The 22,640-nt window shown below is 45.2% G+C and overlaps 1 protein-coding gene across 4 annotated transcripts in view; it reads left to right on the forward strand.

Annotated features, from left to right (window-relative positions):
* The window catches only part of SLC25A37 (solute carrier family 25 member 37), a 39,138-nt gene extending 23,456 nt beyond the window's left edge, over positions 1-15,682 (forward strand). The window contains exons 2-5 of one of the 4 annotated variants that reach the window (XR_004427961.1): positions 8,962-9,190; positions 12,086-12,142; positions 13,402-14,081; positions 15,196-15,682. Coding sequence is in view for 3 of the 4 variants with exons in the window: in XM_033171881.1 (XP_033027772.1) it covers positions 8,962-9,190; positions 12,086-12,142; positions 13,402-13,922 (807 nt within the window). In the remaining variant the exon portion in view is untranslated. Of the gene's footprint in view, positions 1-8,961; positions 9,191-10,308; positions 10,332-12,085; positions 12,143-13,401; positions 14,302-15,195 lie in introns of those variants that run through there. The other 3 variants (XM_033171881.1, XM_033171882.1, XM_033171883.1) reach the window with 3 other exon arrangements.
* Positions 15,683-22,640: the final 6,958 nt, after the last annotated feature.

The raw sequence follows: 22,640 nt of genomic DNA on the forward strand, positions 1-22,640 counted from the left end.
AATGTGAACTGTCAGGATTTTGTTTCCATTGCCAAAGAATGGCTTGTCCAAGATGAGTGCAAAACCCTTCCCACCGCCTTGCGTGCAGAAAGCTTGTTTGCAAGAGTGTGTACCAGTGTGATTCCTTACCAAGCCAGTATTAACAGGTGCCTCATGGTGTTACTTCCCAGCTAGTGAACAGTACCAAGCAGGCACACTTCTTTGTTCTTGACCCAGGGGTGTTTTGAAGCAGCGGCAATGTTTGAAATTATCAGCCCCTTGCGACCAAGTGAAGATGCCCGGGCACCAGGATGTCGTCTGATATCTCCACCATGGATGCATGCCTGGGAATCCTTGGATCTGGACAGTTTTCACACACAAATACCACATCCTGTAGAATTCTGTCAGTTATATTTTATCTGCACAATCAGAATGAATTTCAGGAACCAAAATGCTTTTTCTGTGCAGCCTGAACAGGAGCGCTGAACAACATTATAGTTAATTGTTGTAGCTTGTCTTCACTTACTCCACCCCAGTGCCCTCCTCGCAGTTGTGAAGAATATTCTTACATTATGAATGGTACATGCCTAGGGCTTTTTTTCAGCTGGAACTCGCTGGAACTCAGTTTTGGCACCTCTCAGGTGGGCACCATTGTTATTCTAAGAGGATGAGGGAGGCATTCAGGGGGAGTTCTGGCACCACTTTTTCTAGAAAAATAGCACTGCATGCTATTACCAGTAACAAAAAGAGGTAGGGGCCAGCCAATATATATATGTGGATAAAGTGACTTTTCTTCCTTAAGTTCTCAAAGTTCAAGATTGTCATCTGAACAAGCCAGATGACAGTCAGTCGGTCATTTGAAAAACAAGACTTAGCTGTCTGGCCCCCAAATGGCAACTAGACAATCTGTTTTGGCGACTGCAACCTTGGTTTAAGGACCCATTTGGCGCCTGGCTTATATATCTGAGTTTCTAACACTGATGAATGGCATTTTCACTGCAGAAAGGCACAACTGGGCTTAATGCTCTTCCAGTGTCTGTTGGTCTGCATTCTCTTATTCCATAATTGTATTGAAATTGGGCATGAAGGTGAGAATCACTTTTGTCCTAAAAGCTTAAAAAACCCTCCGCCTATGGCTATGAAGGCTTGCAATCATATGGGTTACGTGTGATGAAATAAGAGCAGCTGAACAGGGCTGCTAAGTGTCACAGTTCCCTTCAAAGCTTTCTTCCCCTCTGGGATGAGCAGAAAGTATATTTTGCAAGTGAATGGACTTGCCAGAAATGTTGTAATTTGTCAAATGCAGTCCCTGCAACATCCTGCACAGAGAGCTGGGTGTTCATTCATTTTAACAACTTCCATGCTCATCTTACTGATGCAATAGCCAGGACTGTAGCTCAGTGATAGAGTACCCTTGGCAATATATTTTCAAACTGCTGTCCTTAGACCATAGTGGGGTCTGCAAGCTCCATTCAGATGTTCTTATGCAGTTTTAATAGTGCAGTTCTTTAAAAAATGGCTTGTGTTTATATCTGTCAAGCTGTCTTGGTGGGAGGGGGGTCATTTTGAAGGGTAAAACTATCCTGTGCAGTAGTAACAGCAAATTCGCTCTTCCAAAGTGAATCCTATCAGGGGTAACATCACATGTGTGGGGCTGGTGGGTGCGAAATGGCCTCATGGCTAGAGATTCCCCGCTCCTGCCTGATACACCCCTAATGGCACAGTCTGCACACAAGAAGGAGGTATCTGTGGGCTTTCAGGCACTACATGATTTGCAGATAGACAGCATTCCTTGCAGAGGGTGGGGCAAGACCCCCTGCCCCTCAAAAAAGAACCCAGTGTGGACTGAGCATATTCAGTGCACTAAATATTGAAATTGGGTGGTGGGGTGGTGGTGGGGTGGAGAACAGAAAATCCTGGAATGGAGTATGGGCATGGCTGGCTAGAAACCTGAACTAGAGCACTCCGCACCTCAGCGTCTTGCTCCAGGTTCCACTTGTAATTCATAACGAAACAAAATGCTGAACTCAATAGACTTTTTGCCTGATCTAGGCAGTTGTGTATGTATGAGAAGTGTTTGTGTATATAGCAGGAACAGCAGGCTCTGATATCTGCCTACATTTTCAGATCTGCCTTGCAGACAGGGGTGTCTTTTGTAATAGTGTAAACAAGCTGAAGGATTCATTTTACATAAACCTCCTTGTGACTAAACTGGGTGTGGTGCTCAAATATTTCAAAAATGTCCCTGCTCCATTTCCCCCTTTGCATTTATCCCTTGGACCAGCTATCCCTGGGAAGTGAGTGATCTGGCTTTGTGTTATGGGCTTAGTCAACAAGTTTTTGTTGTGAGTGTAAAAGGAAGCAAAGCCCAATACTCATAAATCCATTCTCGGACTGGACCCCCCCCCCAAATCAGCCCTAAGACATCTTACATAATTTTGTTGTTGCCTTTACATCTGTCAGGCCGTGATAAACCTGGTAATCGTGGCTTCACTTTCTATTTTATCTAAAACGGCTGTCTCCAGACCAATGTTTGGAGCACTTCAAGGTATGAAAACGTGCTTCTTAAAGATGGGTGTTATTTTTTATGTCCTTGAGAGGCACAACTTTCTATCCTTTTCTCTTTCTTCCCTTTGACAATATGACCTTAGGTGGGTCCCCGTAGGAACTTGTATAGAGTCAGGCAATTGGACCTTGTAGCTCAGGATTGACTTTTCTGACAGGCAGTGGCTCTCCGGGGGTTCCAGCGCTGCTCCCCCTCTGCAGCCTCACCTGGGACCTTCTGCATGCAGGCTGCGACCAGCTTATTAGGTGCCACCGTAGAGGTTGGCGGTGCCTCTTTCCTGATGGCCATGCAGAGGAGAGGTGGTTGCTGCCGCTGCCACTTGATCACCATCCCATCGTGAAATAGTCACCTCTCTTAAAACAACACGGCTGCAGCAAGGGAGCTCCTGTGACAATTGTGTGAATGGTATAACAGTTGAAGCAGGACAAGACAAACCGTCCCTTGGGGGCCATTTACCAGGCAGATCTTGATATGGATCTGTAAAAAGGAGAGTCTAACATCACCAGGCATCCTTAGAAACAGTAATGCATTATTGTTGTTGTTCAGTCGTTCAGTCGTGTCCAACTCTTCGTGACCCCATGGACCAGAGCACGCCAGGCACGCCTATCCTTCAGTAATACATTATATTTATACTTTAAAGTAGGTTGGAGGGGGAGCTGTCTTGTTCTGGCTCTGTGGAGGAACCCAAGGAACAAGGCAAAGTCTTAGGGATGACTTCAATCTGCCAAGCTTGCAGTTTTACAAATGCCATAACAATGTTGGTTTCACATATTTTAGGAAAAGCTTCTGGAAACAAAAATATATTCGGTTGTTTTCAGGAAGTATAAAGAGTGTCCCACTCTTATATCTCAACAGGGACCCTGTTCCACAGGGCACATGGAAAGCCTAGAGCAGATGTTGGAGCTTTAAGGAGCATCTCAACTCCTGAAATTAACATTATAGATGCTATCTATTTTCTGCAATATTATTATCAAGCAATTCTTAATAATATAAGTGTGTGTGTAAGATCTTCAAGATCAGTCTCCTAACACTACTTTCCCTGCTTTGGGAGGCATTAATGACAAGCATGTTTGCTTCATACAATAGACATGTTCATGAAATCCCAGACAGATAAGAGCAAACAGATGTATAATCTGCAAATATTTTAAGAAGAAGAAGAAGAAGAAGAACAACAACAACAACACCAACACCAACAACACTATTTAAATGTTTTGTGCTGTAAAGGTCTTGGTTAGGCAAGCTAGAATGGGAAAAGAGAGAAGATGGGAGTTTTGCTGCACTTGGATTTTTTCAGTAGGATTCTCCTCTTTCTGGACTGATTTTGAGAAGGAAGGCAAGTGTCATCTTCCGGCATAACAGCCTTTCAGAAACCCCAGTTCTGGCATCCGTCCAGGAATTTGTCAAGTTTCCTTTGCCATGTCTTGAAAATGAGCGTGCTCTGGGAATGGGTCAGCCATCTGATTATTTTTATTATTTAATTTATATACTGCTTAATATATTAAAATATCACTAAGCAGTGTAGAATAAAACTGAAGCAACAGTAGACAACTTAAAATATTACAGAAATGCAGTTACACATAAAAATGTTACATTAATGCAAAGTTACACACACAGCCCTTGATGTGCTTTTCATTGAAAATTTTACATAGCAGCTATAGACCTGAAGTGTACTGTGTCTAGGATATTTGTCCCTGTGCAGTAATAAACGATATCGCCAAATTTCAGCCACTTACCATTTACAGACTTCTTTTTGCCCACAAAAAGTGCCTGGACTGTAAAGTAAAAAAAATCCCAATAATATTGATTTTTGCCACTGGGGTGGTGGTTTTTGTTGTTGTCCCACCTATGTTGGTGTATTAAGATGAAATGTGGTTTTACAAACCAAAATGGATCCAGAGATGAGGATGGGTGCTCTTCTTCTCATGCCCAAACACACACACTGCTTTGTTTGTTTTGGGCCAATTTACTGACCTGAGATACCTTGGAATCAGTGCTTTCCCCCCTAGAAAGTTAGGTGCTGGGATTCACCATGAAGTTGTCACAGTAAATGCCACACTTTTCAACAGCAGCAAAAAAAGAGGTGCCAGTACTGTGTGCCCTAAAGTACCGGTACCCCCTTAAAAAAGTACTGCTTGAAATTGACTTGGAGAAGCACATAGTCATCGGTATGGCTTTTGTTTGCTTTTCAGATTGCTGGCCCAAGCCCTTTGGGGAGGCAGGTTGGGAGATATATGGAATAAATGAATAAATACATAAATACATGCAAATGTGACATAAACGCAAATGTGATATAAACACACAGTTCCTTTAATTGCTTCTAGGAAGGCTGTGCTAAGGCTGGTTATGTGTTCATCATGTGACTGGCCAATCACAAGGTTTTTTTGCAGCTGGCAAATTGGTGTTTATCCGCTGTAATTCTTCTCTTGCATTTTCTGGGGCTTTGCAGCAAATGAGACAATCTTCTGGGATTAGAATTGCATCCTTTTTTCATCTTTGAAAATAGGTGGTTGTGTTGAAGTGGGATTTGCTGTACTTGTGTTAGTAAGGAAGCCTGGATTTGCACCTTGCTGTTTACAGTGGCAAAGTGGTGGGAGCCACCTCTTCTCGCTGAGGCAGAGCTGTGAGATTGCAGAGCGAGAGATGGTGTCCTGCCACTCAGAGTGGTTTTGTGCTCCAGGTCGGAATGCCGTTCTTCAAAGGAGAGACGCAAGCAAGCAGCTCTGTGGGGCTTGAGTAGACTTGCTGGGCCTCTGCTTTGATTTCACGGCAACTTAAACAGCCCAAGCCTGAACCAGTAGAGACAATCCAGGCGGCTATTAAGCATTGCATTAAGCAATTAAAACAGCAAGGTGGAGATTTCTTGACTGGCTAGTGAGTTCCTAGCTTTGCCACTCAAGAGCTGGAGCACCTGAGACCATGGCATGGCCTGACTCTATACCTCTTGGCTGTACCTTGGTGGAACATCATTAGCACATGCACACAAAACTTGCAAGGTTTGAGAGTGGAAACTTCCAAAGCAGGTACATTTTCAGACATGTTTAATGAGCAGGGAACCGAGAGCCAATGAGCATTTGCACAGAATGACAGTGATCTGCATTGCTCAGGCTGACATTAGGCTGTTGGGACAAGTCCGGTCTGCGCTGGCAGCGTTGGTTCTTCCTTCCAGCCAAGTAGCTTGAATTGGATCCCAGAGTCTTGCCATCCTGAGATGCTCAATGTCGTGATCATGCGCTCGGACACAGATTCCGAATCATAGGGTTGTTGGGTGAGGTGGGTGTACTTGAGAATGGCTTTCCCTCAAAGAATCCTGGGAACTGTAGTTTGTAGGCTGTTGCAAACCGTAGCTCCTTGATAAATGAACTGCTAAAGTGGTGTGGATGTGCTTTAAATGCATGGTGCGGATGTGTCCTCTTCTGTGTGATTGCTGTTGGAGGATTTGAAGAGTTTTATCATGCTCTTCACCCCCCACAATCTTCTAGGCTATATATACCCAGTTCCTCTGTTGTCCGTCCCCCCCCCCCAGGACTTATTTTTATGCCTCTGACCATCTTCATTGTCTTCCTCCTGAACCCATTCCAGTTTCTCTGTTTCAGAAATGGGGAACCTGTAGCTCTTCAGATGATGCTGAACCACAACTCCAATCATCCCTGACTATGTTGGCTGGGGCTGGTGGAAGTTGAAGTTCAGAAACAACTCAACGGCCTCAGGTTGGACACCCCAGACAATAAAGTGGCACCATTGATTCTCATGGCTTGGAAGTGTGGTTCTTTTTACTTCAAATCATATGTGTCTGTTGGCTTTTTGCAGCTGCATCACACTTAAGGCTTAGTTTGTGCGCTAGCTGCAATCTCACACTTATTTTCCTATGTTTAAGCTCAGGCCTGGACAGAGAGAACACTCCAGAACAATAGGTTTGATTGCTGAGTCACTGTGGATACCACAATACAATACAATACAATACAATACAATACAAGGATTTGATTTTGCTCTCTGGGGCTAATTTACACAGCACCTTTTTCCCAAGGAGCTCAAGGTGGCACATGCTCCCCCCCCCCTCATTTAATCCCCACAACATGCCTGTGAGGTAGGTTAGGCAGAGAGTGAGCTTCATGGCTGAGTGGGGATTCGGACCCTGGTCTCCTGGGTCCTAGTCTGACAGTATCCAGTACATGATACATGCAGTCAGCACCCAGACTTGCTTTTTTCTGTGTTCTGTGCTCAGTGCACTGCCACCTGCTGAGCAAATGAAGATGATAATAATAATAATAATAATAATAATGTAATTCTGGGGTGTGTGCAGAGTGTAGGTTGGAATGAGCTCCTCTGCAACAATCCCTGATTTTAGATAGGCGTTTCTCAACCAGGTAAGCATATATAAATACTTGGGTGGGGGCGGGGGTGTCAGGGTTCCCCCCCCCAAAAAAATATGTACAATATAAGTAGGGGGGGAATAAAAATTTCAATTCTCATAATATTTCAATCTTTTCCAAAATTCATATATAGTAATTAGGGGCGCTGTGGGGTTTTTATCTTTTGCTTTCATCAAGGTGTGGCCTCAACGAATGCCAGGTATGGTAAGCTTCCTGTTGTGGAAGTCGTGCTGATACTTCCTTGCCAAAGCCCGCTCTTCATTTTAATGATTCCAGCTTTAGTGCCATGCTTTCGGCCAGTTTACCTGGGACAGAAGCCAAGTGAAAGGACTTGCAACTTCCGAGCTCCCCCACATTCCCTTTTTAAAATGGTGCCGGATTTTCTATCTTACAAGAGGGTGGTTTGAGTGAAGATTGCACAATTTCATATCTGTGCCAACTAGACCTGATGGTGTTAATATATAGTTTGTCACTTAGCCCTGGCACTTGATCTTGTGCTGCTTCTACCCCAAACCATTTCCCAGCACGATTATCTTACAGCACAAATTAAAATTGGCTTTTGCAAGACAGGTCCAGAATAATGCGGCTCTGAAGACACAGAAGGCTCTTGCTTTGTCCTACTCATTTCTGCTCTTGTTTAAAGTGGGTGCTCATTACTGAGACATGCAAGACAAGTACATACACTAAGGTTACCAGATTTTTTTCAAAGAATCCGGGGACACTTTTTTTTTTTGAAAAGAGAAAAAAAAGTTATTTAATTTTTAAAAAGAAGTAATATCTTCTCTTCTGTGGTCTCCTCTGTTGTGTGGCCTTCCTCTGGGCCCTAGCCTGCTCTCTTGGAGTGCTAGCCGCCGTGGAGTAGGCTTGGGTCAGGCCTGGACTCGGCCACGTGTCCTTGCCCTCCCAGTGCTCTACCACCTGTTCTCCTCAGCGGCCGTGGCAGCACGGCAAGGTCGAGGCTCCCCTCTTTTTTCTCCTTCCTCTTTCTCTCTCTCTCTCCCTTCTCCTTCTCCTCTCCTCCTTCTCCCTGTGTTGGCTCCGGGGTTTTGCTGGCCCCGGAGCACCGCTGGGCAGTCAGCCGGGTGCTCTTGCTCCCAGCTCGATTTGGGTCGCGGGGTGTGTGGGACAGTGGTTCCACCAGTTGATGCGCTGGGCGTCCCCAGTTCCCTCTTGGCAGTGGTAGCGGCGGTGGCGACAGTCTCAGCAGTCCAGAGCCAGCCTGGTAGCGCAGTTGGCTCTGGCTGGCCTCAGGAGCTGCTCGCTGCCATGGCACCCGCCATTTTGCCTTGCCGGAACTCTCCATATGATGTGTCTTGTGCCGTTGAACCAATCACGCAACATTCATTTCCTACTAATAAATCTACAACACTTAAAATATAAATACGGGGACATTAAATGAAATCCGGGGACAGATTTTATCTGGTGACAGATTTGTAAATCCAGGGACTGTCCCCAGGAAACGGGGACGTCTGGTAACCATAACATACAGTTCTCTTTTGCATCTTCTGTTGTTATTGAGAGTTTAACAGCAATGAAGTTCTCAGGGAGTGGGTTTTGTGGGGAGAGAGTGCTATCCTGTTTGGCTGAGTTATAGCACCCCCTGCTGGCATGCTGTTGAAGCCCGTGTGTAAGGTTCCTTGGCTTATTTATTCATTTCTAAATGGGTCTCCACAGATTAGGAGTTCATAGCTCCTCCAGAACTGCCTCTCCCCACATGAACCAACCTGCACATTGCCTGAGTCCCGTCTTCATATGCCAGCTCAAAGAGATGGCAATCTCTGTTGCAATCCTCTTTCAAGTGGAGAGGGTAGCGCTTTCCCCTTCAAATGCACTGTCAGTTGAGTAGTTTTGTTCTGTTTTGTTTTGCTACTGAGTGTAATGTCTTTGTTTTATCTGTGTGGCTGGCTTTGAGGCACTTGGGTGCAAAAATAGATAGATAGATAGATAGATAGATAGATAGATAGATAGATAGATGGTGTCCTAAACTTAATCATGGGGGCCATTAAGGGCTCCTTTCCTCATGCTTCTTCCATTCTTTCTTTCTAGACCCGGATGCAGAGTTTGCAGCCTGACCCCAAAGCCCAGTACAGAAGTGTGTTTGAGGCCCTGAAGAAGATGGTCCAGACGGAAGGCTTCTGGAGACCCTTGCGAGGGATCAACGTGACTGTGGTGGGAGCAGGCCCAGCGCATGCCCTGTACTTTGCCTGCTATGAGAAAATGAAACAGAGTTTAAGTGACATTATTCGCCACGGAGGGAACAGCCACCTGGCCAACGGTATACTGACATAACCAACCCAGGGTGCCATGCTGGTCCCTTGCCTCTCAAATGGTGTACTTTTTTCTTGCGCTCTGGCATCTTCCGCCTGCATTTCTGCTTCTGGAAAAAGGACGCTGGGAAGACTCCGCTCGTGGCTGCCTAAGCGCTCTCTTGCTGCATCCAACTCATTGTCTGTTTTCCACAGGCATCAGCAGTGTTAGAGTCACGTGTATGAAGAATACAGAAGTTATGTGGTGCTCCAGAGCCCCTAAAAGTTAGATGTTGAAGAAGCATTTTTCCCTGAGCAACTCTGGTTGGGGGCCCTGGGAAAGGAAATAGCCTTGAGCACCTCGGGGGGGGGGGCGCATAGGAAGCAGATACTGTACTTGAAACAACTTGTCGGTCAAGCTTGGGCAGCCCTCTAGGAAAGCAGGTTCTTAGGGCTTTGGGGGGGGCTATCCATTGCATTTATATATTGCCTTTCTGCCAGATGCAGTGGTTGCTGGTGCCTTTGGGACACTGTAGGGCAGGAGGCAGAGAGATCAACAGTAACTGCAGCCGGAGCCTGTCTAGTTTTGCCCCGTCCTCCGCCTCCCTGCTAAGTTCTATAGGGCAACACTGAGACTAGGGAGGAGGAGGAGGAAGCTGACAGGCATCTCCATCCCTTAGACTGGTTGCAAGTAAAAAGGCAGGCTAGGTGGGGGCTGGCTGACAGCAGACAGGTTGGAGTGGCAGTGCCCTGTTCACCCTAAGGCAGTGGTTTTCAAGCAGTGTGCCGTGGCACCCTGGGGTGCCTTGAATGATGGTCAGGGCTGCCGTGGGCAACACTGGCCTCTGTCCCTCTTTCCTTCCCTCCCTCCTTTTATGCCCTCTTGCATCTCTGCCTCCCAAAGGCTTGCACAGCTGTTTGTGGCAGTAGCCCTGGCTATAAGCTCCCCGGACAAATGGTGCCTCTGGGGCTGACCAGGGGGCGCTGGGTGCCAGGAACAGAGGCAGCCTTGGAGTAAGCAAGCAAGCGGGCAAGAGAACCCAGCCAGCCAGTCTGCCAGACCTTGCTGTTGGGAATGGACAGACAAGTCCCAGGCCCCTGTGGGGCAGTGTGAGGAGGCACCTCTCTTTGGGGCAGGAACACTACACAAGGGAGGGTGTTTGAAAAAGGGTGAGAGGCTGCCAGCTCTGCAGGCAAGGAGTGACAGAACTGGGCTCCTGAGCCCCACAGGGGTGCCACAGAAAGAATGTACTTGGTCAAGGGAGCTGTGGAGTTAAAAAGTTTGAAAACCTCTGCCCTAAGGAATCAGCCTCTGTTGCCAAGGTGGCTTAGAATTCTAAAACACTAAAACAAGTGATCTATAGCACAAAGTTGGCCTATGTATGTGGAGGTGCTGGAGGAGCAGTCTAACCAGAGAAGGTCCCGATTCTCTTTGCCTGCCTGCCTGCCTGCCTCTCTTGGCTGTCATCTTCAGAAGCTTAAGTTGTGGTCTAGCCAGCCAGATGCCTTTGTTCTTGCTTTGTTCCCCAGTATTTGGAGGTATCTTGCCTTTCTTTTTGGGAGGTTTTCTTTAGGGCCTGTGTTGATATTCCCACTCTTGAGAGAACTATAGTAATAACCCATGGAATAAATTCTCCGCTTTCTGAATTTGCACCTGCCTGGCTTTGTAACCGCAGATTAATGGATTAATGTAGAAAAACATCCAATTTAAATGCAGACAGTATTTCAGGCTTGGTGGTCTAAGATACAAACCTTTGAATGTACCAAGTCAATGTGTATAGTATTATGCAGGGTGTTTTAAAAATATATATATAAAGTGTGCCTCTGAAATATTATTTAATATGCAGAAATCCATTTTAAAGAATCCAGTGCATATAGCAGATGCAGACAGTGGGGTTGCTTTCATCTAACTTATCCTCAGAGCAGGGCCAATAAAATTAATGGACCCAAGTGAACTTTGTGTATTAATTTCAGTGGGTCTATTCTGAACAGGACCCTCTTTGGATGCAACCCAGTGTCTCTTCAGGTACAAAGTTGCCCATGGCCATTTCAGGGGACATGTCAGCCATTGCTGGCTGTGTGGCCAGTCACAACCTAAGAGTTGAACTGTGTCTTCTCGGTGCTGGGGAATGTCTCTCATACCCCAACATTATAATTATAGATTTAATTGGCCCCTGCCTTTCCCGTCACATTTAAGGATTGTTTGAAGGGAGCAGCACTTAGCATATTTCCCTTGCTCAGAATGACAAGATGATGCCATAAATGGAGGGATAATTTTTTTTAAAAAACAACAACAACAGTGTTTTGAAACAAATAGGATTTTTTGATTTTCAGTTGAAAAACAGCATGTTTTAAATAGCATGTCATGGCTGTACATAATCTTAATAATGTTATGTTTTACACATCCAATATCATATTTGAAATATATTACGACTTAATCCAGAAACTGGGACTGCAAATAAGAATGTATCTTTTGAGGTTTATCTTCTTGTGTTTCAGTTTGAGATTGCGGTTGTGTCCCGTCCCCCGTCCCCCGCTGACTTTTTCATAATAACTTCGTCATAGGTAGGCATACCTGGAAGTCAGTATGGACAGGTAGACAGTTTAAAACACACAGATGAATTGCATAGGCACAAACTGCCAAAGAAGAACCATTCTTCCCCCAGATGGTCTCTTATAAGTTGCTGCGCTGTATTTTTGCAAATGGTGAATGCTGTCATATGTCTACTGTAGCTTTTTATATAAAAGAGTTGTGGGTGCTGTTTTTTTTTTTTTAAGGGACTGTGTGATTCCTGATAAAGTTGCATAAATAAGGGTGATTATATATTGTGCATTCAAGAGCTCATTTGGGTGCAAAAGGAAAGGCGGATTGTTGAGGATTGATTTGTGAAAGGGGACTTGTCTTTTTTTGTATGTTTGTGCAGGAATGGCTGGGAGCTTAGCTACCCTACTCCATGATGGTGTTATGAATCCAGCTGAAGGTAATGCCCTTGCGTACAAATGGTTCCGTGGCGTTGAGAGGAGGAAAGGAGAATTAACATTGCCTGGACACCCATAAGACCTACATAGTGCTTTCCTCTGTGTGACCTTGGAGGTTGTTGCAGCAGGCTGATATTACCTGCCTTGATGCCACTTCATCCGGAGGCCCATTCTGCACCATGCAGGATCCGGGCCTTCAGCATGGCAGCAGTTCTCACTCCCATTGGTTATCTGGATAAGCACTGTCTCTGTTGTCCTTTTGGCACCTGTCAAATACCTTCCTTTTTCAAAAAGTCTTTTAAGTGAAGATAAACCCCATTCTGTACCTGTATTGTATTTGAAATTGTTTGTTATATACAGAATTGTATTTTCATTTTAAATTGTTTTATTGTTGACCCACTCCCCCCCAAGAGTTTTATAAATGGAGTCAAATAAGTAAATGAAATGTTGCAGATTGGGAGACACAGGCAGCTCAGCATTGTCAGTACTGACTGGCAAATGGCTCTCCCAAATTTCTGCGAGGGTCACCTGGGAATTGAAACATGGTGCATTCAGAGCAATTACATTAGTTTTGTTTCAGAAAGGGCAACTCCAGCACCCTTCATGCTGTGCTTTTAAGTTCTATGATGCCACTTTAAACAGCCACGGCTTCCATCCAAGAATTCTGGGAGCTGTAGTTTGTTAAGGGTGCCAGTAGATATTACCCTCACAGAGCTACAGTTCCCAGAGTTCCCTGTGAAGAGGCATTGGTTGTCAAACCATGCTGGAAATGATAGCTCTGTGAGGAGAATAGGGGTCTCCTAAAAGCTCTCAAAGTCCAGAATTTGTTGGGGGAAGCCATGACTGTTTAAGGTGGCATCATAGTGCTGTAAAGGTAAGGTCTGAATGTGGCCTCTGTCTGATACAGACACTTTTCTGACTGACAAATGTCTCTGCTTGGCAGCCTTGAGAATCCAAATGAAAGCTACTTTAAACTTGACAGTTGGTTGGGTGATTGATATTTAATCTGCCAGATACTTTGGTGTATTTGGCTTTGTAAGTTTAAAATTTTAAACTTTTCAGATCTTGTAATTCTGAAATTAAACTTTTGGGACTTTGACTTCCCTCAGTTATATTATCTGGGAAATTACAATGGCCATTATTTACTATTCTGTTATTGGTTAGTATGCACTGCCGAAATCTGTGAATTGCATCTAATTTGGCTTTTCTTATTTCTTTTGTTTCCCTGCTCGGGGCTGTGCCTTCCTGCCCACTGAGCCAGTGGTGAAGCAGCGCATGCAGATGTACAACTCTCCGTACAAGACTGTCCTGGAGTGCATCCGGACGGTGCATCGGACGGAAGGGATGGGCGCCTTCTACCGGAGCTACAGCACCCAGCTCACCATGAACATCCCCTTCCAAGCCATTCACTTCATCACCTATGAGTTCATGCAGGAGCAGATCAACCCCTGCCGGCAGTACAATCCCAGCACGCACATCATCTCGGGGGCTGTGGCTGGGGCTGTGGCGGCCGCCGCCACGACTCCCCTGGACGTCTGCAAGACTCTCCTCAACACGCAAGAGAACGTGGTGTTGAGTTCTGTGAACGTTAGCGGACATCTCTCCGGAATGGCCAATGCCTTTAGGACAGTGTACCAGCTGGGGGGCATCGCTGGGTATTTTAAGGGGGTCCAGGCAAGGGTGATATACCAAATGCCTTCAACTGCCATTTCCTGGTCTGTGTATGAATTCTTCAAATATGCACTTACAAAGCGTGAACTGGAGAAAGGGACGCCGTGCTGACATTCCCTGATGCTGCAGCTGCAACCCAGAACCTCTGAGACGGCAGAGTCCCTTTGTGGGGGTGCTGGAATTCTCCAGGGCTCTTTATGTGACTGTGTAAAGGTTTCTGGTAGATTCACCCCTGGGGTATGCTGTGTGTGTGTTTGTGTGTGTGTGTGTGTTTTCTTAGATACTAGAGAAATTGATTCTGTACCTTCTCCCCTGCTTTTGTTAAACCATATTGTGCAAGGGATTGTTTGGCTTGAACAAGTATTTATAGTTTTATTTGGAGTTTATAACTGTGACCAGTTTGTACAGGGTTCTACAAGGTCTACTTGTTTCTGCCTTGAAATGCTTTTGAGGGCTGCCCCTTAGGGGCAAGGGGCAAAGAGAGTTCTTGTGGATTGGACTTTCCCCTCTTTGAAAATACAGTCATACTTCTGGTTACGTTCGCCGCGGGTTGCGTTTTTGCGGGTTGCGAACGCGGCAAACCCAGAAGTGTTTACTTTTGGGTTTCGCTGTGCGCACATGTGCAGAAGTGCTCCACGCAGTCTGTGCATGCGCAGAAGCGCGACACCGTGCTTTCGCACATGTGCGATATCACTGCTCGGGATGCGGACTTTTCAGGGTGCGAACGGCACTCCGGAACGGATTGTGTCCGCAACCCGAGGTACCACTGTATAAAAGATTGAGCCTTTTAGCTGAACAAAGTTTTATATAGAGAAATTATGCGATATAAATTGATGGATAATGTTTATCCTTTTATTTTTCTATATCAGCGAGTTGGGTGGCTTTTAAGAGTTTAACAGCTGAACAAGAGTTCTTTTTGTGTGTGTGTCAGAAGAGGCTTCTGCACTATTTTGAAAAATTGTGAATAGCATTCCCCCCCCCTGCCCCCTTAAACCAGAATGGCTTTAATCATCGCTTTTTGTCCAGTGTCATAGTTGTAAAGAATTCTCAACACTTAAACATCTCATTAAATTCTCCTGAAACTGGACACTCAAAGAGGCATAGGACTTTGAAATCTTAAGAAACGGCCTTATGTGAGTCATATCCCTTTTAATGTATTGGGATCGGTAGCCACTTCTGGAAACTTCAGCCAGTTTTGACCAATACTGAGTAGAAGACCAAGAGTACACAGTTTTGCATAAAACTGTGCTTTAGCAAACCCTTAAATGCCTCTGATGGTACTTTAAAACCAAATTGCATCTCAGTTTCTGAACAGGTGTTGTGTGACTTTTTCACGCTAAGACCCCTGTGCCAGACTTGCACAAATGTCCAAGACCTTTTGCAGGTGTGTGTGTGTGTGTGTTTGCAAATTTCACTCCTTCAAGTGTGCTGAGGGGTGGGGCATCAGTTTACATTTCCTTAGGAAAACTTGCCTTGAATCACTTCTTAGTTTTTGTTTTTAAAAAAGGAAAGGGCAAAAAAGACTGACAAGAGAAGGCAGCTCTTTGTTGCGGTACAGTTATAATGCCTCTGAACCAAAAAGCCTTTGCAGAGGCGGAGACAAACTTCACTCCCCCCCCCCCTCCAAAAGAGAGAGTTGTTGCTCTTGGCCCCCTGGCCTGTGCAAATGAAGGTATGTAGAGTTAGTTCTAGCACTTGTGATAGCTTTGTGTTTGCTTTTTTATTAACATGTACAACTTTTATGCTGTCCCAGAAACGTTTTGTCCATACAAAGAGTACAGTTTACAGTGGTAGCTCTAGTTACAAACTTAATTTGTTCCGGAGGTCCATTCTTAACCTGAAACTGTTCTTAACTAGAGGTGTGCTTTCGCTAATGGGGCCTCTTGCTGCCGCCAGCACACAATTTCCGTTCTCATCCTGGGGCAAAGTTCTCAACTCGAGATAACTCTTCCAGGTTAGTGGAGTCTGTAACCTGAGGAGTTTGTAACTTGTGGTGTTTGTAACTCGAGGTACCACTGGATTTTTATTTTATATATATAGTTAGCAAATCAGGATTGCAACTGGATGGTCCCGTTTGTTTGTACTACACATCCCTGTTTGTGGGAAATGTACAATTCTAAAGCAAGATACCATATTGGCCCGAATATAAGCCACATTTCCCCCCCCCCCAAATTCCAACCGTGAAAAGTTAAAGTGCGGCTTAAATTTGCAACCTTACGAAAGTTGGCTTTTACGACATCACTGCTGAAGCAGCTGAGCTAGGTCCGTGGCCCTGCCTTGCCTTCCAAGGCTGGAATGGAGAGCGCCCCCCCCCAAATGCCACCACGAGGGCCGTCGGGGGGGTGGGACAATGGTACCCATCCCGACTGCAGCTCCCAAGCCTCCCCCAAGCCGTCAGGGGGAAGGCCGCCGGCAAAGCAGCATGGCTCCCCCCTCCCCCCAGGAAGCAGCCTGGGAGCGCAGGGGAATGGTACCCGTAGGATTTTCTTCTACATTTGCCATTTACGGGTGTGAGTGCCTGCGGAATTTTAAGGGAGCGGCTTATATTCGGGTTTTGTCTTTTCTTCTCCCCCCCCCATTGAATTTTAAAGGTGTGGCTTATTTGCAGGTGTGGCTTATATTTGGGTCAATATGGTACTTAAAAAGAAGAAGAAATCCTGTTGGGATTTAACTGAACAATATATAAGGAATAATTGTAACGGGCTGCCTCTTCTCAAGTGCCTGGGTCTGTACACTTTATAAATAATAGTTATTTATAAATAGCAGCTATTTCATTGTAATCTTAATGCACTTGGTGGACTTTCTGCAGATCAGCCTGATGGGAATGGTCGTTCCATACACCTGGAGGGCGCCATGGGTGTAGATGGTTGCTTTTGTGCTTGAAAGTGCCAAAGCTCAACCTGATCACTTTAATTATAAATACTAATGCACAACTGCTTGAGATGATTCCAGACGTCTGCTTCCTCAGCAGCGAGAAGTGAAACAAAAATACCTCAGAGGTTCTTTTTCTTTCTTTGGTGGGTTATGGTGGGCTCAGAGCTGCTGCTGCTCATTTGCATGTTGGCGGCTACCTTTTGCCACCACCCCAAATGTTGCTAATCAGTGCTTTTTTGCTTGGGGGGGGGAGTGTAGAAAAGACCCACAAGGTGCCGGTACTCATATCTTTAAAAAGAGCCATGAGTTTCAGTACAAAATGGCTGCCATGGGCAGGGAAAAAAAGTGATGGTACTCCATACTGGTCAGTACTGTCACAAAAAGCACTGTTTATAATATATTTGTGGCAGAACTACAGGGTGTGGATGATATGGGGCTGGTTCTTGAAAGAGCACCCCATGTAAATTTTCCCTCCATCTCCCCACCTCATCCTGACATGGTAAGTAGGGTCACCTTTACCATGTTGTGATTGTATGTCCACACAGCACAGGTGTTCCTACTGGGATGGGCAATCGGGGAGTAACTGACAAAAGTGTTGTCTTCAGGGTTGGGCATAACATGGAGGTCTGCCCTAGAACTTGCCATGATCACTTGCCAAAGCACTACATCTGGAATTGCCCTTTACTTGACAGGGATGATCACCTGCATTCTGAAGGTGTCCTAAGGTCTGCCTGTGGAGGGATAACCAATCTGAAAATAGCATCCTGTCCCAAAGCCTCCTGCCATTTGATGGTTATATCAGACAAATTTTGATCTCCCCTCCCCCTGCTGTGGCATTTATTTTTATTTAGGTGGGTTTCTCTCTCTCTCTCTCGTGTGTGTGTGTGTGTTTTGTATTCCCTAGCAAAAAGAGGATTCTGTTCCTGGTGGTCAAATATCGATTGTAGAGGTGCACAGTTGAATTTGTAAAACACCTCTTGAATCACAACTTAAGCATTTTCAAAATCATGTGTCTCTTGGTTCTCAGCTTTCTTAGCATATGTTTGGAGCAGAAGGAGGTTTTGGGTGGTATTCCACTGTATCCTACACAGAGTAGACCCATTGAAATTAATGAACCTAAGCTAAACATGTCCATTAACTACAATGCTTCTACCCCGAGTAAATATTGAATTTGTTGTCAAGCTTGCACTAAGTTTTAAAACCAGTCTGATAATACTTCTCACTGAATGATTTCCAGGAAGCTGAAGGATTTCTTTTAAGGTTCCACTCAATACCTTCAGTCAAATGTTCTTCTGCAATATACTTGCATGCTGATTTTCATTGCCCTTCTGAATACAGGCACTGATCACTTGGATATAAATGCAGACAGCAGTCCCAGCATACATTTAGTAACTTGGCCCTTGAGATGTACTGTTGAGTAACTTCCTATTGTTGGGGAATAATCTTTGCTGTTGCCTTTTTGGAGATGCATGAGAGCTAGAGGCACGTTGTCTAAAAGCAGGGTTAGTGCATTACTTGACTGGGGAAAACAGAATTATTATAGCAGCTACTGCTGGAAGACGAATGTGTGTGCATCATTTCTAGTTGCCTGTTTGTTCAACTGAAAATGGACATTAGGTTGCAAAATCAATAGGATTATTTTTCATTCTCTTAACAGTGTGTATGTAGCATTTGCAGCCTTTGGAATGCAGAGAGGAAAGACATTCCGGAGTGTCATACAAACCAGAGGAGAGTTTAGCAATAACCTTGGTCTTCAGGACTGAAATTTAAAATTGATTTCTACACCTGTCCCAGCATGTCCGGCAGAAGACTAGGCTAGGTTCCCGTACAGTCTAGATTTCTTTGCCAATAGAATACGGACACGGGTGAGAACCTTTGGCCCTCCAGATATTGGAATCCCGCTCCTGTTAACCCTACCAGTGCCCATTCTAGTTGGGAATGTAATCCAACAATATCTGGAGGTTCCACCACACCTGATATATAACGTAAACCTCCATCTTACATTCTGAAGTGCTATAGCCCAGACATGGGTTCAGCAGAATGCTCAGGACTAGGGCAAGTATTCATGGGCAATTGTATCCCCCTTTGAATAGTAGGGACACACCCTCATCCTCACCCTCACCCGCCCTGCTCAATGCCTTACTACAAACTGCTGTTGAAAATCCCTCCTTTTCAGAAGTTTGCTGGATGTGTATGTTTGGACAGGGCTTGCTCTTCAATGAGAAGCCCAAATCTACCTTGGATGAGCTGTGCACAGAACTAGTGACATAGCTTTTTTGGAACTGGACCCAACTTTCTATTCGTAGATCAGAGTTGCTTTTTTCCAAGCAACTGGTGGATAACCACAAGTCTTCCACTACAGGAACATGCTACAAGGGTCTGTAGCATGTTAATTATGCCACATGCCTGCTTAATCACTGCACATTTTTTTAAAAAATTATGCACAAAACCCTCTGTCACGAGAAAGTGTGAAGCAATCTTCCAGTCGAGTTGGAAAACAGGCCTCTGGGAAAGCAGTTTGGAATCAGCTCACACATTGACTAATGGTGTGACTGAAAATGAAGCAGCACAAGCTAGCCGGTCAGGGATCCAGTTCGCAGCAGCATCTCTGCTTGCTGATGTTGCAGAATGCATGCATGAGAAGACAGAGGTTGCTGTAGGAGGGAGATCTGTAGCCATGTCCCTTACGCTGCTGCCGTTAATACATGCCTGTGACCTTAAGGACAGTAACAGTCTAAAATCAACCAAATATAACTGACCCAGCCCAAAGTTCTGCTGGCTAGTATTTTTTATTCTATTGGGAATATTAATCAAAATACAAAAGAGGCAATTGGGGGGGGGGGCTTGCTGGACCACCCTCCTGCTGGCTATGTTCCAGCCCCACATGTGCACACCAGCAGTCTGGCTCCTGAGATCATTTTCCTTAGCCAGATTGTAATTCTGTAAGTGAACTTGGCTGAAGGTGTGTGTGTGTTTTAGGGGTAGAATGGGGAGTGCTGGGTTCAGGAGCCTCACCATCATGTTTTCTGCTTTAAACCTCACCAGACACTGTGCACACAGTTGGGGACAGGCTTACATTTAAAGACCGGTCTCCCTATTTGATTTGATTTCCTTGCAATCTAGATCAGAGGCTAGGATGTCACCATGAACTAGGCTGGCTTCTCAGAAGCTAATCTGTGAAGCATCTGGGGAAGATTCTGACAGCCATCAGTGGGGTGTTCTCTGAGTCCATTCTTCATTTTTTTAAAAAACAAAAAAAATCTGAATACTCATTAATGCTTCAGCGGCTGGGACTGGAGCTCCCCTTCTAAAGCAGGGTAGGAAATGTATTCTCCAGGGATTACAGACTACACCTGCCATCATTCCTGACCATTGGCAATGTTGGCTGAGGCTGATGGGAATGGGGAGCCCGATGACATCTGGGGGGCTACTCGCCCCCCGCCTCTGCTCTAAAGCCATCTTAAGCTATGCCAGGGGTAGGCAACCTAAGGCCATGGGCCACAAGCGGCCCATGGGGGTCGTTTAACCGGCCCACGAGCTGCCCCTTAACCAAGCCACCCACTCTGCGAGTCTTCGCATGCTGTGCTAAACCAGCGTGGTGCAGAGACTCGCTTCTGCGGTGCTGGAAATTGCGTCTGCGCAGATGCAGACGCCAGAAATCATGTCTGCGCAGACGCAGGTGCAGGCGCTGGAAATCGCGGCCATGCATGCTCATGCACGCCCGAGATCCAGCCCATGGAGGGATCTCTGCTGGAGTGAACCGGCCCAGGCAAGGTAAACCTTGCTGACCCCTGAGCTATGCCATGTCTTGGCTTACAGTTCTCTACTCAGAAATTAAAATATTCTAGCAGCTAACTTTTTTGAAAGGTCTTTAAGAAACAGACAATTGCACATATTGCTGCTTTGCATGCTATAAACGCACATTTTTTTTGAAAAAAACAAGGATTTTAAAAAAAATTGATGTTTTGTTCTTCTAAAATTGCCTTTTTATGTATTTACCAATGTCTATTTTTTAAAAGAATGTTTTTACATATACATATATGTATATATTTAACAGGGGAGAAAGTTGTTTTTCTGAGAAATGCTGCTACAGTTAAAAACACTGGAGCTTAAGAATAAAAGTATTTGATCTAATTTTCATATGCATGTGTGTGTTGTGTTTGAATTTTTTTTTGGGGGGGGGGAGGTAAATGGTAACTAGGAACTTATACTCAAGTTGTCTGTGGGGCAGAACTCTGCAATATGTTGATTATATTTTATCCCGCCTACCTCCAAGGATCCCAGGGCAGTGTTACATGGTTCTGTTCCTTCATTTTATTTTCCCAGCATCCCTGTGCGGTAGAGCAGGCTCAGTGAAATTACTCGGTGAGCTTCATGGCTGGGGATGGGGTGGGATTTGAACCTGGGTGTCCTCTGTCTTTGTTTTCGGCTGACATAGGTATCTTGGAGAAGACATGTGAAGAATATTTTGCCCCTCGAAATTGAAGACTGTTTTATGCATTAAGGTGAAATAACAAGTGGAATCTGGAGCAAAATGTTGTAGTGCTGATGCTCAGGACCCCAGCACCCCATTCCTTGGCCCCCTTCACCCTCTCTCCCATCCCACCCTAACTCCAGGGAGCGTTCTGTGGCCACAGAGCATGCTCAGGCCTCACTGGGCTGCTTAGGTTTTCCCTATCAACTTCTAGAACATTTTCCATTTTTGGGGAAAAAACACTTATACAAACCTGGTACTCACATCAAAGTGAAGACATGTGCCTTAAAATGTGTTGTAAGCACACAAATATGTGTTCAGGGGCACATCTTCTGCATACCTGTTGGCTTTGGCATCACAGATGGATGTGCAAAGCGGCTCCTATCTTTTTTTTTGCATGTCGAAGCACCACAAAACAACTGTTTTACAGAAGAAAATTTGGTGATCGCTGAGACTCCCCACCACAGAAGCAGGTAGAACACATCCCCAACAAATAAAACAGCCAAAAAACAGCCCCCTTCCCAACAAATAAAAAAATATGAATTGGGAGTCGCAGTGGCTCATGATGGGCTTGTCTGATGGTGTCCGTGGGTACCATACCACTGTATGTAGAAATATTTGGAGATTGGTGATGTAAAGACACAGACCCCCTCCCTGACCCTAGGAAAGCATTTCATGATCTGGTAGCTGATAAGAAACTTATAAATGTACAGAATTAAATGCTCAGTACAAAACTTAGCCTGTGTTATTTTATGAAATAATGTCTAGCACATGAGACAGTGCAAGTAGATTTAAAACTGTGGAAGCAGATGGTGAGGTAAGGGGCTGGAGAAGGGACAGCTTCTCTTTTCCAAAATTCAAATCTATATACCGTATATATAAATGTTCCCATTGCGTGTGCGGCCGACACCACCTTGCTCCGTAACCACTGGACCAAATCACACCAAATTTAGGACAAAGCGTAACATGACCACGGGGGAAGGATCTGGCATAATAAAAATTCAAAAAACAACACACCTATCATGCCTAAAAGATAGAATAAAGGCAAAAAAAATTGGCGCACACATTACGTGTCACCAGCAACAGAACTGAAGACTTTGGACAACAACCAATAGAAAGGCTGATCGCAGGGCAGCGTCACAGACTGTGCGCCAACCAAAAAACCTCCTTCACCTCAAGTCAGCCATTTTCAGACAGCAGGGACAACCCCCATTAATCTCCCTAGCCCCAGCCTCTGCCAAGGGCCTTACCGCCAAAAAAACAGTTAAGAGGAAGGCCTAAACTCTCCTTAGTAGTTTCAGCTCCAGGCAGGAAAAGGTTTTTAGGCCCGGGCCATACCATTCCTTATGGCGGGGGGGGGGGGTGTAGGATGAGAAAGCTCAGCAACTATGCTTCGCTCCCTATCCTGTCTCCACACACAATCCTTTCTGCACTGCTGTATCGCTTTACAAATGAAACTCCAGTTATCAGAAGAGGAAAAA

The sequence above is a fragment of the Lacerta agilis genome, chromosome 15 (assembly GCF_009819535.1).
Source record: "Lacerta agilis isolate rLacAgi1 chromosome 15, rLacAgi1.pri, whole genome shotgun sequence".
In the NCBI taxonomy this organism is placed as follows: domain Eukaryota; kingdom Metazoa; phylum Chordata; class Lepidosauria; order Squamata; family Lacertidae; genus Lacerta; species Lacerta agilis.